The sequence below is a fragment of the Xenia sp. Carnegie-2017 genome, unplaced genomic scaffold (assembly GCF_021976095.1).
Source record: "Xenia sp. Carnegie-2017 unplaced genomic scaffold, XeniaSp_v1 HiC_scaffold_13, whole genome shotgun sequence".
NCBI classification, from domain to species: Eukaryota; Metazoa; Cnidaria; class Anthozoa; order Malacalcyonacea; family Xeniidae; genus Xenia; species Xenia sp. Carnegie-2017.
This window is the reverse complement of record NW_025813436.1, coordinates 4,666,228-4,681,058: the sequence shown is the minus strand read 5'-3', so window position 1 is coordinate 4,681,058 and position 14,831 is coordinate 4,666,228. Positions and strand designations below refer to the sequence as shown.

Genomic DNA, 14,831 nt, shown 5'->3' with positions numbered 1-14,831 from the left:
ATGTGATTTCACGCATAGCTTTGTCTAAGATATGACGTTCTCGAAGGCCGCGCCGGCGAGTGTGTCGGTCAAGTGATTATTTGATAAACGGAGAAGTGAAATTGGTCTACAACCGAACAATAAGGATGAAGTCAATCCGTCATGAGGCTCAATCCATTAATAGAAATGGTTCGTGAAAAAGAAGGGAAAACACGACATGATTTTTCCAGGGCCGTGACTAAAACTTCAGTTGGGCGGAGGGGTGTTTATTCATGTATTCTGTTGCGCTCGCAACCGTTTTCTTTTGAAAAGAAATTCACTTTGAAAATTGTGTTGAGCAATAATGTTACGAACTGGAGGTGTTAATTGAAAGCTTACTTAATTGAATTCGACTCGAATATGTCATAACTCATCATTTATTGATGTGTTTTTTGTAATTTCTCTTTTATTACGCATTTCATTGTCTTTTATTAAATCTTCGGAAGGAACCCTGCCATAAAAACATCTCCACTGGAATATAAGAACTTGCTGGCGGCCAGAGAGTATAGGGAGGCCTTGGCACAGTCAAAGACTGCAGCTTCCACATCTTGTAGATCACGCAGATGAAGACACTAGACTGCATGGTACTTGGAGTAAATAGGGACTCAAGTTTAAACATGAGATCATTCCTGATGAAGACACTAGACTGGGGTATATTAGGACTCCAGTTTCAACATCAGATCACTTCTGATGAAGACACTGCACCAGTGGTGTAGAAGTGGGGGGCGCTTGGGGGAGGAGCTCCCCTTCTACTTTTGAAATTGGTAATTTTAGAAATTGGCACTATTAACAAAAACGTTAAGAGAGCCCTCCCTCTGATAAATTTAGTTCTACAGCACTGCACTGCACTAGAGTATATATAAAGACTTAAGTTTTAACATAAGATCAATCTTAATGAAAACACTAGACTTGATTATATAAGAACTTAAATTTCAACATCAGATCACTTTTGATGAAGACACTGGACTGGAGTACATAAGGGCTCAAGTTTGATCGTCAGATTAATTCTAATGAAGACACTTGACTGAAGTATATAATGACTCAAGTTTCGACATCAGATCCACTCCTGATGAAGACACTGGACTGGAGAAAATAAGGATGTTTTAACATGAGATCACTATCGATGAAGGTTCTAGACTGCATAAAGTCATAATGTTTAAGCGTTATTTTCGATCATGATGATGCAAAGCTACCAAACTAGAATACATTTATGAAACCAAGTTTCAAGATCAATCAGATCACTTGTAACTTGGACCTTCTACGTGGAATCCAGCTTCGTGGAATTTTTGGTCTGAAATGTACAAAACTCGAACTAAACAGGGTGTATCAAAAAAGAAGACATTTTGAAATTAGCCAATGGTTGAAATTTCATGCGTAGTCGCTTACGAATCCCGCCGGTATGTTATTGAGCAGACTTAACTTTCAGAAGGTATATTACATTCCCAAGAACAGGAAAGCTTTTGAGCTTGTAATATAAGAGTCGTATTATATACACACGTAGCCGCCGATGCTTACACAACACGTGGGCTTGTCATACTGGGTGTATAAAAAACCTTCGGAAATAGATAGACTTAACGATATCAATCAATCAATATTTTTTCTCTTATCTAATCCATCTATTTACATTTCTGATTTTTTCAATTGAATGAAAGGCCTTCATCTGAATTGTGATTGATGTTAGTTCACCAAACACTCGCATAAGCAGATGCGATTTGCATAAGGTTATTGAAAATCGAAAACCCGTCATTTTTGTAATGATTTTTTGATTAAAGCCCTAATCACCTGTTCTTGCCAACACGGCACGAACGAACGATTCATATCATTGTTGGAAAAAATCCGTGGGCAGGAAGATTGGGACAGGCCCGGAGCGTGTGCGGACAAGAAAACTCCTACCACTGGTTTCAAATAGTCGTAACTGTCTTCTTTGTGAATTATCGTCGAGCTTAAGGTCAGTGTTGTTGTAGAAACGATTTTTTTATATCATTTTCTAGCTAGCTTCGCCTCCTAAGACTGTAAATTCTAAAAAATGTGACAATTACAAGTAATCTTTTTGAAAAATGCGATTTTGCTCGTGTTTAAACTGCTTGTGAAAAAGCTTGAGAAATCAGCCACGACTTTGCTTTGAAGTATACTCAAATGTAGCAACAGAGTTGCCTTTTTTGAACGATGCTTGAAACTAGGATAGTTCATATCGGACATGAGTCTCGTCTTTTAATATTTATCGAGTGCGAAAGTTTGAATCGTCGAGAGCTTAATCAGAGGATCTTCCCATGTTCAATTCAAGATCTAAAATCTATACGTCTAACTTTATGTCGACAAATACATGAAAATTGGCAAAGAGATGATCCACACCCTGTCGGGAAAAAAAGAGCAAAGCGCAAGGCTCGCACACCTGCCCCTTCGAACCTTATAAGGCGTAAATGCTGTCAACCTATATCGGAGTCGTAAGCCATAACCTGTGTTATCGCTGAGCTGACAAATATTTGACTTTATTGCTCTCTCTAAATCTTAAATTTAATAGTCGGCAACAATTGACGGATGTTTAATTCTATATTAAATCACATGCAGTCGTATCTCGCCAACGTCATCCAAGTACTGTATTCCTGTTTAAAATTAAGAGTAATTTTTACTTGACCATTATTTTCTGCTTTCTTATTTGAAGGAGACCTCCGTTTGGCTGTCTCTGTGTCTACCTTTCTGTCTAACTGTATATCTACTATTGTGTCTACCTTTGTGTCTAATTTATGTCTACCTTTATGTCTACCTTAATGTCTACTTTTGTGTCTACCTTTATGTCTACCTTTATGTCTACCTTTATATCGACCTTTATGTCTACCTTTATGTCTACCTTTGTGTCTACCTTTGTGTCTACCTTTATGTCTACCTTTATTTCTACCTTTATTTCTACATTTGTGTCTACCTTTATGTCTATCTTTATGTCCACCTTTATGTTTAACTTTGTGTCTTCCTTTGTATCTACACCTTTTAGGACAAAATTCATTTGTTCAAAAGCAGGTGTGGTCATTCAAGTTCGGTTTTCATTTCGTGATTGTTAGAGTGAAATCTGTAATTGAGTGAAGTCCGAGAGTCGAAGGGTGAAATTTGAAATCTAATGGAAAAACCAAGTGGGAAATCCAAATCGAAAAGTGATCATTGTATTCATTACATATGCACCCAAGATAATCTTGCACGATGTTAGGCCAAGTTTAACTCACGCCATCTGCTTTTTTCATTTGCAGATATCCCATACACGGAGGGGAAATGTCTTTACCTGGAACACCCATTGACAGAGAAAATTTTTCGTTGCCCACAATTCGCAAAACGAGATCGCCATTTCAGCCGTCTAAGAAATGCGTTCAATCTTCTGCCAAGAAGGAAGGCAATACATTTCGTAAACTGGTGTTGAGCTTCACGAGAGACACGTCAGCGCACGGCATCGGACAACTGGCGAATTCGAAAACACTTTTATCCAGGGTCTTTTGGTCGTTAGTGTGTATGGGTGCACTTGGCATGTTTGTATATCAGGCAAAGGGACTACTTCAGCAATACCTGTCCAAGCCAATTGCCACAACCGTTTCTGTTAGCTTCGAAAAGGTTTGTGGGTAGTCTGTTTGATACAGTGAAGAAAATTTTAATTTGACTTTATAACCGCTTTATCGGTGCACGGATTGAAACAATAGTATTTTAAGTTATTTCAAATCGAACGCCAACGTGGCTGGCTCCCTTCCCTCCCCCCAATTCTATTGTTGATCCCCATGGGACCAGTAAAAGTGCTCTACTGAAGGTGCAATCATTTCAAACACAAAAAACTACAGCGTTTCTCTTGCGAAATCCCGCAAAATCGACCACTTAAGGTCTCATACACCCATAACCCGAGTGCGGCGATGATTTACCTCTCTGCATGTGTTTTTATCAATCTTATATTATCCAAGTGGCGACAACAACTTGACAATTGTGGGGAGTAGAGTAGATGTTTGGCCTTATGACGTAACTTTGAAATCAATGGTGTTTTAGAGTTTATAACATGCATGTATGAATACCCCCTTCTTCATGCACACCAATCGGCGTGGCTACCCCTATTTATGCTAGGCAGATACTTTGATGTTCATGGTATGTAAAATAAAAGATTTCTACGGATATGAATGACGAGATTTTTTCAATACCATGGCGAAATTTGAAGACCTGCTACGCTACCATATATTTCATTAAACATTCATTGTAATATATCTTGCAAATTCGGCGATCGTTTTCAAATGGAGGGGGTAGTTGTATTGAGCAAACGATTTCTCTTCTAGCGTCTCGCATTCCCGGCCGTTACAGTGTGCAACCTCAATATGATACGCAAAGATGCCGTGCCGCAAAAAGTTCTGAAATTTCTTGAGAAAAATTATGAATCTTGGGCATATAATAACGGTTTGTAGATGACATCTCTATTACTGGAGAGATGAACATGAATTGCCTTCACCGGGGTACGTAGGAACCTTTTTATTGTTGGTGGGTTGCGGGGGGGGGGGCAAAATCTTTTCAAAAATTAAGATCATCTAGAAATGGCAATTTTACGGTTGACTAACCTTACCTTTTCGATTGTTAATTTGTCGTTTCAAGGATTTAAAACGTCGTCATTTGAAAAAGTTATCTCTTTATAAGAGTCGGAAGAGTCGTCTTTTCAATGTTCTTTGTCTCTACTTGTTTGTCTATACTTGTATCTCCCTCTGTTTCGAACTTTTTTTTCCCTTTCTGTCTACCTTCGTGTGTACCTTTGTGTCTACCTTTATGTCTATCTTTATGTCTACTACTTTTATGTCTACCTTTGTGTCTATCTTTATGTCTACTTTTATGTCTACCTTTGTGTCTACCTCTGTGTCTACCTTTATGTCTGTTCAGTACTATTGTAAACTTCTGATCAATCCTGATGAAAATACCAAACTGCATTGTGTAAATACGTAAGCACTTATCCTTCGTTATCAGGTTTAAAAAACACTCGACGTCGTCGAGATGCAACACAGACCACAGATAGTCCAAGTAACAAGATCAGTTCACATGGCAAATCTGAATACGACTCGTCTGAATACGACATGTACCGAGTGAGCAACGAAGATTATGAATCGAATTCGTACGATGAAGACGATAAAGAGGAGTTCCCGGATGGAGATGTTGTTGACGCGGAAATGAAACTTTTCTCGGAAGTCGAACAAATGATTGGTGAAATGGACGAAACAGATCTGTATGAACATGGCCATCAATTCAACACAATGATTCTTAACTGCAGCTGGAAAGGCATGGATTGCAAATCAGGGTATCAAAATACTCGAGTCGTTAAATGATCCTACAATATTTCCCCGCATATCTCCCCGTTTTTTGCTATAGTGACTAAAATACGACATTTTCATTGTTATTCGTAGTTAAGAATTCTAGCCAATGGCAGCCGACTTGTAAGTGGAAAATAAGTTTATGTTTTACAAAATATACGACTTACGGCTTCAAAATGACATAGCATTGAACATTCGCCATCTTGTTCATTAAGAGTCACATTTTACATTTTAAAGGTGGATTTTCAAATTTATTCTATAGTCCTCTCAGTGGTGCAGCCAGCCCTCAAATTTAATCCTGCTACGTAAATTTTTTTGTTCAATTCCTGTAGTAACAATTTAGATTTTTAAAGAAGTGACGAATGATAATGTCCTAAAATTTACATATAAAAAGAACGAAACTTGAGGGCTAGTTACGTTGGAGATATCATGACCCCTCTTTTCTCACCACACACAACCCTTGTGAACAACCATTTTGAATTCACAGTAAGTTTAATAAGCTGGTGAGTTCTCTCAACAAAATGATCATTACAATGTGCTATCATAGAAATCTAAGCAAGTTCTGGACGCGCCGCTGGAATAACAAATACGGTAACTGCTACACGTTCAACAATGGTTTTGATAAAGACAGTAATCGGGTTCGAGTCTTGAAGGCCACTAAACCAGGACCATCTCAAGGTACGAAAATGGGTAAAACTCGTGCCAGAAGATATAATAACTCTGCCATGCACATTTCGTTTGGGAAAACATGTGTACTTTAAGGATTAGTTATGGACTATTTAGGACTTGTGCTCATAATGAATGTGGAGCAAGAGCAGTACATTGGACCGTTCTCAGTTGAGGCCGGTGTTCGTGTTTCATTACATGGTCAGGGATTGATGAATTTTCCTCATGCAGAGGGTTTCAGTGCATCCCCTGGCATGTCGACTTCAGTGGGAATCAAGAAAGTAAAATGTTGTTTGTGTTAACGTTTATGATAAAGAAAATACTGTTTTTTTCTCCGTTATTTATTCATCACTACCTACACTGACACACGTTATTTTAGTTTATATGTTAGATAGTGTAAAGACCGTTCTTGTTCTCTGTTGTTCATTCATCACTACCTACACTGACACACGTTATCTTAGTTTATATGTTAGATAGTGTAAAGACTGTTCTTGTTCTCTGTTGTTCATTCATCACTACCTACACTGACACACGTTATCTTAGTTTATACTTTAGATAGTATAAAGACTGTTCTTGTTCTCTGTTGTTCATTCATCACTACCTACACTGACACACGTTATCTTAGTTTATATTTTAGTTAGTGTAAAGACTGTTCTTGTTCTCTGTTGTTCATTCATCACTATGTACACTGACAAACGTTATTTTAGTTAATATTTTAGGTTTTGTAAAGACTGTCCTTGCTTTGTTGTTCATCCATTACTATCTACACTGACACACGTTATCTTAATATTATAAATAGTGTAAATAGTGTCCTCATTCTATTTTGCTCATTCATCTCAACCAACATTGACACATGCTATTTTATTGAACAGTTTCATTGTCATATTCTTCAGACAAAGATTACCAGATTGGATCGATTCAACAACAAAAGTTGCCTGGCTCACGATCAACTACCGAAGATCAACATTTATCGACGTTTCAGAAACATCACGATATACTCACAACAGGTTGTGTGAAAGTTTAAAATAATCCAAACAAAAGTACCACGACTTTCTCAACGCAGATAGCCAATGAACAGTTTAGATTATCGATAAACAGAAACATCACACCCTACTCACAACGAAGTTAGGATCAATCACATTCATCAGAAGTAGAGAAAATCAAACATCAAAATTGGTGCACCACAAACATCATATACATTAAAATATCATCATACATGACATACTTTAAAATATATATCATCATACATTACATACATTAAAATGTATATCATCATACATCACATACATTAAAATGTTTATCATCATACATTTCATACATTAAAATGTATATCATTATACATTACATACATTAAAATATATATTATCATACATCACATACATTAAAATGTATATCATCATACATCACATACGTTAAAATGTATATCATCATGCATTACATACATTAAAATTCTACATCAGAAATGTCGGATCGTTTTCTATATTTTGCGGCGGGGTCAGACGGGCTAAGTCTTAAGGATCGTTTTTATTTGGTTGAATTCAACCAGATTATTTCAATTATTGTTTATTACTTTTTTCTGTTGAATTTTCTAAACACCTCGTAAATATTTATGGGGGAGGGGAGGGTGCAGATGCAACCAGGGGCACCCCTTAGTAACGGGCCTCAACTGCTGCCATGTTTTGTCCCTTAGTAAAGAACTAGGTCAGTTCTTCAACCTCACCTTAATTATTCACGAATTTTTACCTAGGCTTGCCTTCAATCGTGTCTTGCTTTGAGTCAACGGATACGCTGCAAGTGTAGTGAGGCATCATATCCCTCAACTGACCCTTGTGATCTCTTTAATACTGCAACAAGTACGTTGTTCTGTTCCGGAGTTTGTTGAAATCTCCTTCGACAAGTTTGTTTAATTTTTCATCTCAACTCACGAGCTTTGAATTAGGTGAACTTTGAAAGCATTTTCTAGGTACTTCTTGATTGGCTTAAATCAAGCGGCAGGCATGAGCAGTTCGTTTGTAACTCGATCTGCGCAAATATTTCGGCGTTCACGCTGTAAAAGCGATAGATTTTAAAAAATGAACAATGTTAATGTCTTCAGTACTATACATAACGTGAGAAAATTTGCAAACGGCTTCTGCCACTACTTTGAGCAAGTTTAAAAACTTGGCGAACGAACCAATCCATGGATCTAATGCAAATGTGTTTTTTTGCGCAGATTTATGTCTTCGCAAGGTGAAGAATTTATTCAATAAAGACAAATTACCCTGTATACAAAGCTGTCGTCAGCCCTGCGAGTGAGTATAATTACGAAGGTGCAAGAGCCTATTTCGTGAATAGAGCAGCAGAATTATCTTTTACACGTTTCAACTCGAAAAAAATATTACAGTTCTTATTCTCAGTCTTGTTCTCATTACAAGCTATTTCAAAAAAGGCCAGTTCTAGTTTCAGGAAGGCGGCAGATCGATAATTGAGGAGGGGAAGTAGTAATCATTTATCCATGCCCTACTGCATTAGTTTCCATTAATATCGATACGAATTTATGAATACGAGCCTCCTTCAAACTATCAATCTTCTGCAATTCCCAGTTTTTATACCATCGTCCTACTTGTGAGCGTTCTTTTAAGCTGAAATTGCTCGCACCAACATCTTCAACAACCTCGAGTGACAATTTGCACATCTGGCGTCTGTCTTTTTTTTTTAAGAGAGGAAGTGATTCAGAAGACGATCAGCTCGTCAACATGGCCTTCGAAAGCCTATAAGGTGAAGGATTCTAATCACATTTTGCTATACACGCAAGGAGTGCGTTTTATACCCGTATTTGCTTTAAATGACTTTTTAGTGGAGAGCAGATGAACAATATGAATTATTTTCTTCGCTTTTAGAAATATTTAAAAGAACAGGGACTAGAGGACGGGGATAGGTGGATTGAATTCTATACTTGTGATTGTGTTTTCAATCCAAATTTTCATACTTTAACGAATGTTTCATCTTTCTTAAGCGAAAATCTCCTACGGTTGAACGTCTTCTATAGCGAGCTGAACCATGAAAAAATCGAAGAATCCTTTTCATATGGGGTAAGTTGGCATGATGTCAGTCGCGTAATATATTTGAAAATCAGTGACTTTAACTTTTAAACGAGAACTAAAGTGTTTCAGCGTATAAAGTTATTTTCCCCATGACCAAAAACATGGATCATACATTTATAAAAACGTAAAGAATTTTGGAAAATGTAAAGAAAGTTTGAAATTGAGCAATTTAACTAGTGCCTTTACTGCGGAAGTTTGTGTGTGTGGGGGCGGGGGGAGGGAGGGTTGATATTTGTATACATATGTTCTACTGCATTAGTTTCTATTGGAATAAATTTTGATCAAGGATTATAAAATATATATATATTTGAAAATACGAGCCCCTCAATTATCAGTCTTTTGCAGCCCTGGCTGTATAGTGCAATTGCCAATTTTGAAGACAGAGGTAAATCGTTAAAATCAACCAAGTTATATTGTAAATATAATTTTCCCTGTTTGCATCCGTTTAGAGCATCGACCTGAAGGGATATTCATCTTGTGGAATTCATCTTTACATAATTCGTTAATTTCGCTTGTTCAAATGTTTATTGTTTATAGTTCATTAATTATGTTTATACTGTTTATAGTTTATATAGTTAATATAGTTAATATAGTTTATACAGTTTATATATTTTTTATAGTTTATAGTTTATATTTAATAAAGTTTATATAGTTTGTAAAGTTTGTGTAGTTTATATAGCTAATATAATTGATATAATTTATATAATTTGTACAGTTTATAGTTCGTTAAAGAATTTTACCTGCTAGCTAAAAGCTGAATCACGTAAAATTTACAAATTCTAAAACATATTTCCCAACAGGGAAAGAACACATTGACATGTGTTGAGATGTAACATAATTTCTTTTCTAGACTGTGAACTTGTTGGCGGACATTGGTGGACAACTGGGGTTATGGATAGGGATATCTGCGATCACCGTGTGCGAGCTTCTACAACTTATTGTGATGCTCTTTGCCGTTTGCTTATGGAAATTGAAGGACAGTGGTCAGATTGGTGGAGCTTCCGCTTATCACTGAAAACGTCAATGAAGCTAAGATGCATGAGGGAGTCCAATGAAGAAGAATTTGAACTGAAATAAAAAAAAACGAAGACACATATATATATATCTGGATATACGAAGCTGCAATGAATTGAAATCAAGGGAGACGAGGTATTTTCACACGATTTAAGGGGACAAACTTTACAAAAGATCCCACGATGTCTCTCAATCTCCATAAAATACCTTCGCTCGAAAGTTGCAAAGTATTTTATTGTACTACCACGAACTTTTTAAATATACAGCATAATTCTTCTGTAGAATATGTCGTCATACTATATCGCACCGCATTGTACTTAATTTTAATTCATTGTGCAGCTTTATTGTATTAAATTGCACTACATTATACTATTTTCTACTGTATCCTATAGTATAAAGATATTGCAAAGCGTAAACCGCTTGAAATGATTTTTTGCTCTGGAATAGAAATCAAGGTACTCGCCACAAAAGTAATAATCATGCGACAATACGAAACAATAATGTTCGTGGAAGTGAGGCTTCTTTTAGAAGTTCGCAGGCAGAAACGTTCTGTCAGTCGTCCCTAACCGTGGCTCAACGTAAAAAAATATAATTTTTGCTTTTTTTTCGTTTGCCATTCCAATTGTCAAAAAAAGTTCCAAGCAAGTAACCATGTATCCCAGTTAGAACAATGTATAAAACTCTAAAAACTAACATTTCTAAGTTCGTTCAAATTGCTTTCTCTAGTTGAAATTGATCCATGCAATTCATTTGACGTCTCAATGTCACTAAGAATCACATGGTGATAGTGGGTTGCTTCATGCATCCATTGTTTTTGTGTAAAACCAGATGTTTATAGCTTTTCAATAGGTGCACTGTACATTCGTAAAAATACAACCATATTTTGCGCATATTATCTTCATAGCCATGCCATTCGATTGTTTCTCTGCTACCATGAAAATCAATCATTGTGTATCATAATATCATTTGTGTGTAAGTTATACGACAGTATGGTAAACATACCGTAGAGCCACTCCATTGAAGTTTTTCGTGCAAAGCATATCTTATTATGCATGTGATTACCATAGTGGCAGACAGAACAGTCAATTACTTTTTTGACCATGCAACAGGAAAGATGAAATAGCTAATGGCAGCAAATATAATCTATTTAAATATGCAGCAGCCAGTTGCTCAAGAAGTGGACCTACTTTCCATAAACTGTGATTTTACAGGGTGTAACAAAAAAGAAGATTCAGAGGACGACGTGTTATAATTTCAATGTTATATCATGCTATGCCCATGAGTGCATAAAATATTGTCAGCTACACGTGTATTATTAAATATCTTTGTTAAAAGCACAACTATTTTCTTTTACTCGGGAATTTTTCATAACTTCTAGAATCAAAACATTCACGCTGTATTGCACCAACGTCATGGCCGCCATGTTGGTGTGCCTTTTGAAAAGAATTTTAACGAAGTTCTTTTGTTTGGTGCATCATTTTGGAACACCAATGTGAACGCAGCACAATCACGGCAACTCGACATAAGCGTAAAGGCTGATTTCCATTAACGCAAATTGTCGTGCGATCGACTTTTTGCGATCACTTTTCATTTGAATTGTATGCGGCAGTGTGAAACTGTTGTGGTCGAGAGCTTACAATTCAAAAGAAAGTGATCTCAATTTGCACTGAATGGAAATCAGCCTTAAAGCGAGACAAAATGAAATTGAAAAGATAAGTTGAACAAAGATTCCGATGTCTTTGTCTATTATAAATCTCTAGAGGAAAATCGACAAAAGTCTTTGCGTTCATGTTTATTTTCTCGAGTGAACAGGGCAAAAATGTTAATGAACAATGGTTATATGGTGAGAGATCGAATGATTTTCGCGTAACTTGAGGATGGCGATTAGTTGATCGATAAAGTTGGGAGGAAGTAGAAGATCACGCAGAGGGGAAGAATCGACTAAAGTTTATTGGAAGCGACTTTTAACGAAAACTGAACGTTACCATTGGATGTTCACAATGCAAAGTTTCATTCAACGACGTCAATCATAAAGAAATTTTTGTCAATAAATGTACCGCAACATTTCCATATTTGAGCATTTGAAAGTGTTCCACCATTGTAAGCTTATGTTTTTCATATAAAACTACTGCAGCAAGTAGCAGGAAAACGCAACAGACCAGATATTGGAACGCCATACACAGTGGCTTCTTGTAACAGCTTATTTGTTAGTATTATCTTGACAACATGGAAGGATGAATGTTGATATGAATAACAATAACATTTGATTAGCGAGGAGGGAAGATAAAGGCTACTGCGAAATTTGCTGTGGAAAAGGAAGAAGCGTAGTCATATATACTCGATCATTTCTAAAGTTTCAGTTTGATATGATTCGCTGTGCATTTCCAGACAACATAGCCGAATACCAGAACGACAAAGACGCTAATACCTTTTACATATGTAATGACGAAACGCTCATCGGTGAGGCAACCGATGAAATAAATGACAACAATGTGAAGATGCTCATTTCATTCACCTCGCTTCTCAATCCTTTCAACTATAACGTGTCTTAACCAACACCATATACATTCAACATTGTCTGAAGACTGACGGCAACACAATATGCACAAGAGCAATTCAGGAAAATCATTTTTTGAATAACTATTGATACCAGTTGCTGAAAGAAATCATAGTACTAATACCGTATTGAAATATGCTGCGCGAACCATATTGGTGTATCATATTTTTTGTTGTGTGATCAGTCTGACTCTAAATGATTATTTCTGACAGAACATTGATTTGTTGTGGTGAAGATGTCAATGGTTTAAAAGTTGATTCCACTGATGTTTTGTCCATTTCCTTGATTTTCTTTTTTTTATCATTACTTTAAACACAATATCATAAGTACATTAAATTTTCCATCTGTTTTGAAAGCACTCACTGGTCGAGTGTGTAGAGTGAGGCTTCTCAGGTTGGGATGTGGGGTTCGAAACCTTCGAGGGTCAGTCCGTTGTTGTTGGGCTTGGTGTGTTGAGCATAAGACTTGCAGTGAACGAGTACCGTGAATGTCAAGAACATATCAAGGGCAGAAAATAGTGTACACAAGGTGTACAAAAGGCATTTCTATTCTTGATTTTTCTACAATGGAATGCGAAACTTAGTATATTTTCAGAAAAAAATCCCACACAAAAAAAAGAAAATGGGATCTGTTGCAAAAATTATGCCCTAAAAAAATAAGTCTTTTGATTAAATTTTTCGATGACTTCCCTCGGGAAGTCTTTTCTTACATTTTTTAATAGTCAGGAAACAGAGGGCAAACTGAACGCCCTTTCACATCCCCTCCTAACCTCAACCTTGCACTTGATCCTCAATCTACAACCCGAACTGGGACGACGACACAGTGACGAACCAAGGACGAACAAGGCTTTCTATATAAAATATATCATTTGGTCTGTTGCTTTCCGCTGGCACACGACTTGATAAAAGTGCTTACACTTGGTGGTGTAAATTGCTAATCGACATCCTTTAAACTTGACATGGAGAACTTTCAATAATTTAGCGTAAAATTTTTGTTTAGAATCGCTACCAAACTTGACTAGATTTCTTCCTTCCACGTAGTTTCTCATTAATACTATAACCTCTCACAAATACAGGGTGACCCAAAAAGATTCGTACCCATGAAAATTTCAATTATGGCTTTAATTAAAAAGCTATTTATTTCAAATTACAACCACACATCATTCAGTTTATGGAAGACTATTCACAAGAGTTTCGGCTATTTCTGTCAATTTTTAGTCAATTTATGGCTTTCCCAAGATGCGTTCCAAATGTCCACCGTTTCGTTGCAAGCAAACCTGTACTCGTCTGGCAAAGTTTTGAATCACTTTTATACACTCCTCTTTCGGGATGGCTCTTATTTTTGAAGAACTTAAAACTGCCATCACAGCAAAAATAAGAGCCTGCGTCCAGGAAACTGTTTATATTTTCAGTAGCAAAGCTAACCATTGCTAATCACCAACAATGAAAGTATTTTTGTGATCATTTACTGCATGGAAAAACAATAGTTCCGAATGAATTTTCTGAAGAAATGAATAATAGTTTTGCCTAAAGTCTGCATGCACGATTAGCTGCACTTTAAATTATACAATCGCATTCAAAAGAATCAGACGGGAAAAGTTAAACACATAAATATTTACCCACCCACCCCAAGTTAGCGCTCTCTCTTATAAAAATGCTCCTATTGAAAAGATAAATACCTGACTTAGCACAAAAAAAATGTGGAGAAAACTTTGCAAGCGATTCAGCGAACTTCACAAATGTTGATTTCATAGAGTTTGAAACTTGAAAAAGAATAAAAAGGCACGCTCTCGCTATTTCTTGCCTTCGTTTTCATTTGCCATGCTCGTCTTTCACTGGTATTCTTTCTAATTACCATACGTAGAATGGTGTGCGTTTTGTCATTTCATGTTAAAAACTTTAAGGAACATTGTCCTCAGTCCTCTGGAGCTTTTAATTTCAATGTCAAATAATGATGTATTGAATTGAATTTATAATACTTAGTAAATGCTTGTGGTGATTGGGTGTTTATTTTTGGCAATTGGAATGGAAAACATAACAGAAAAACTGAGATTCCTTCTCGTCAAACCATTGTGATTTAGGGCAATTTGCAAATTAGTATATGTGGATGTAAAGATAGTAGTTATAGTAAGGATGTTTCTAGCGAGTGGGATAATATATATATTAGAAATCTGATGAACATCAA

General features: G+C 36.5%; 1 protein-coding gene across 1 annotated transcript; it reads left to right on the top strand.

The window, feature by feature from the left end:
• The first annotated feature begins 1,814 nt into the window (after positions 1-1,814).
• LOC124433263 (degenerin unc-8-like) lies at positions 1,815-10,516 on the top strand. Its single transcript, XM_046983024.1, has 13 exons — positions 1,815-1,966; positions 3,258-3,612; positions 4,314-4,431; positions 4,987-5,314; positions 5,875-6,005; positions 6,111-6,274; positions 6,887-7,000; positions 7,741-7,846; positions 8,104-8,280; positions 8,653-8,750; positions 8,873-8,910; positions 8,989-9,064; positions 9,927-10,516. Exons 2-13 carry the CDS (start codon positions 3,280-3,282, stop codon positions 10,089-10,091), a joined length of 1,848 nt encoding a protein of 615 aa, XP_046838980.1. The 5' UTR covers positions 1,815-1,966; positions 3,258-3,279; the 3' UTR covers positions 10,092-10,516.
• The last annotated feature ends 4,315 nt before the right edge of the window (positions 10,517-14,831 follow it).

What these genes read in the sequence shown, in the direction of transcription:
- LOC124433263 (XM_046983024.1), top strand. Translation starts at nt 3,280, where the DNA reads ATGTCTTTACCTGGAACACCCATTGACAGAGAAAATTTTTCGTTGCCC. An exon ending in GGCATGGATTGCAAATCAGG is followed by an intron (nt 5,315 to 5,874) that starts GTATCAAAATAC and finishes GTGCTATCATAG; the next exon opens with AAATCTAAGCAAGTTCTGGA. An exon ending in AAGAATCCTTTTCATATGGG is followed by an intron (nt 9,065 to 9,926) that starts GTAAGTTGGCAT and finishes TTTCTTTTCTAG; the next exon opens with ACTGTGAACTTGTTGGCGGA.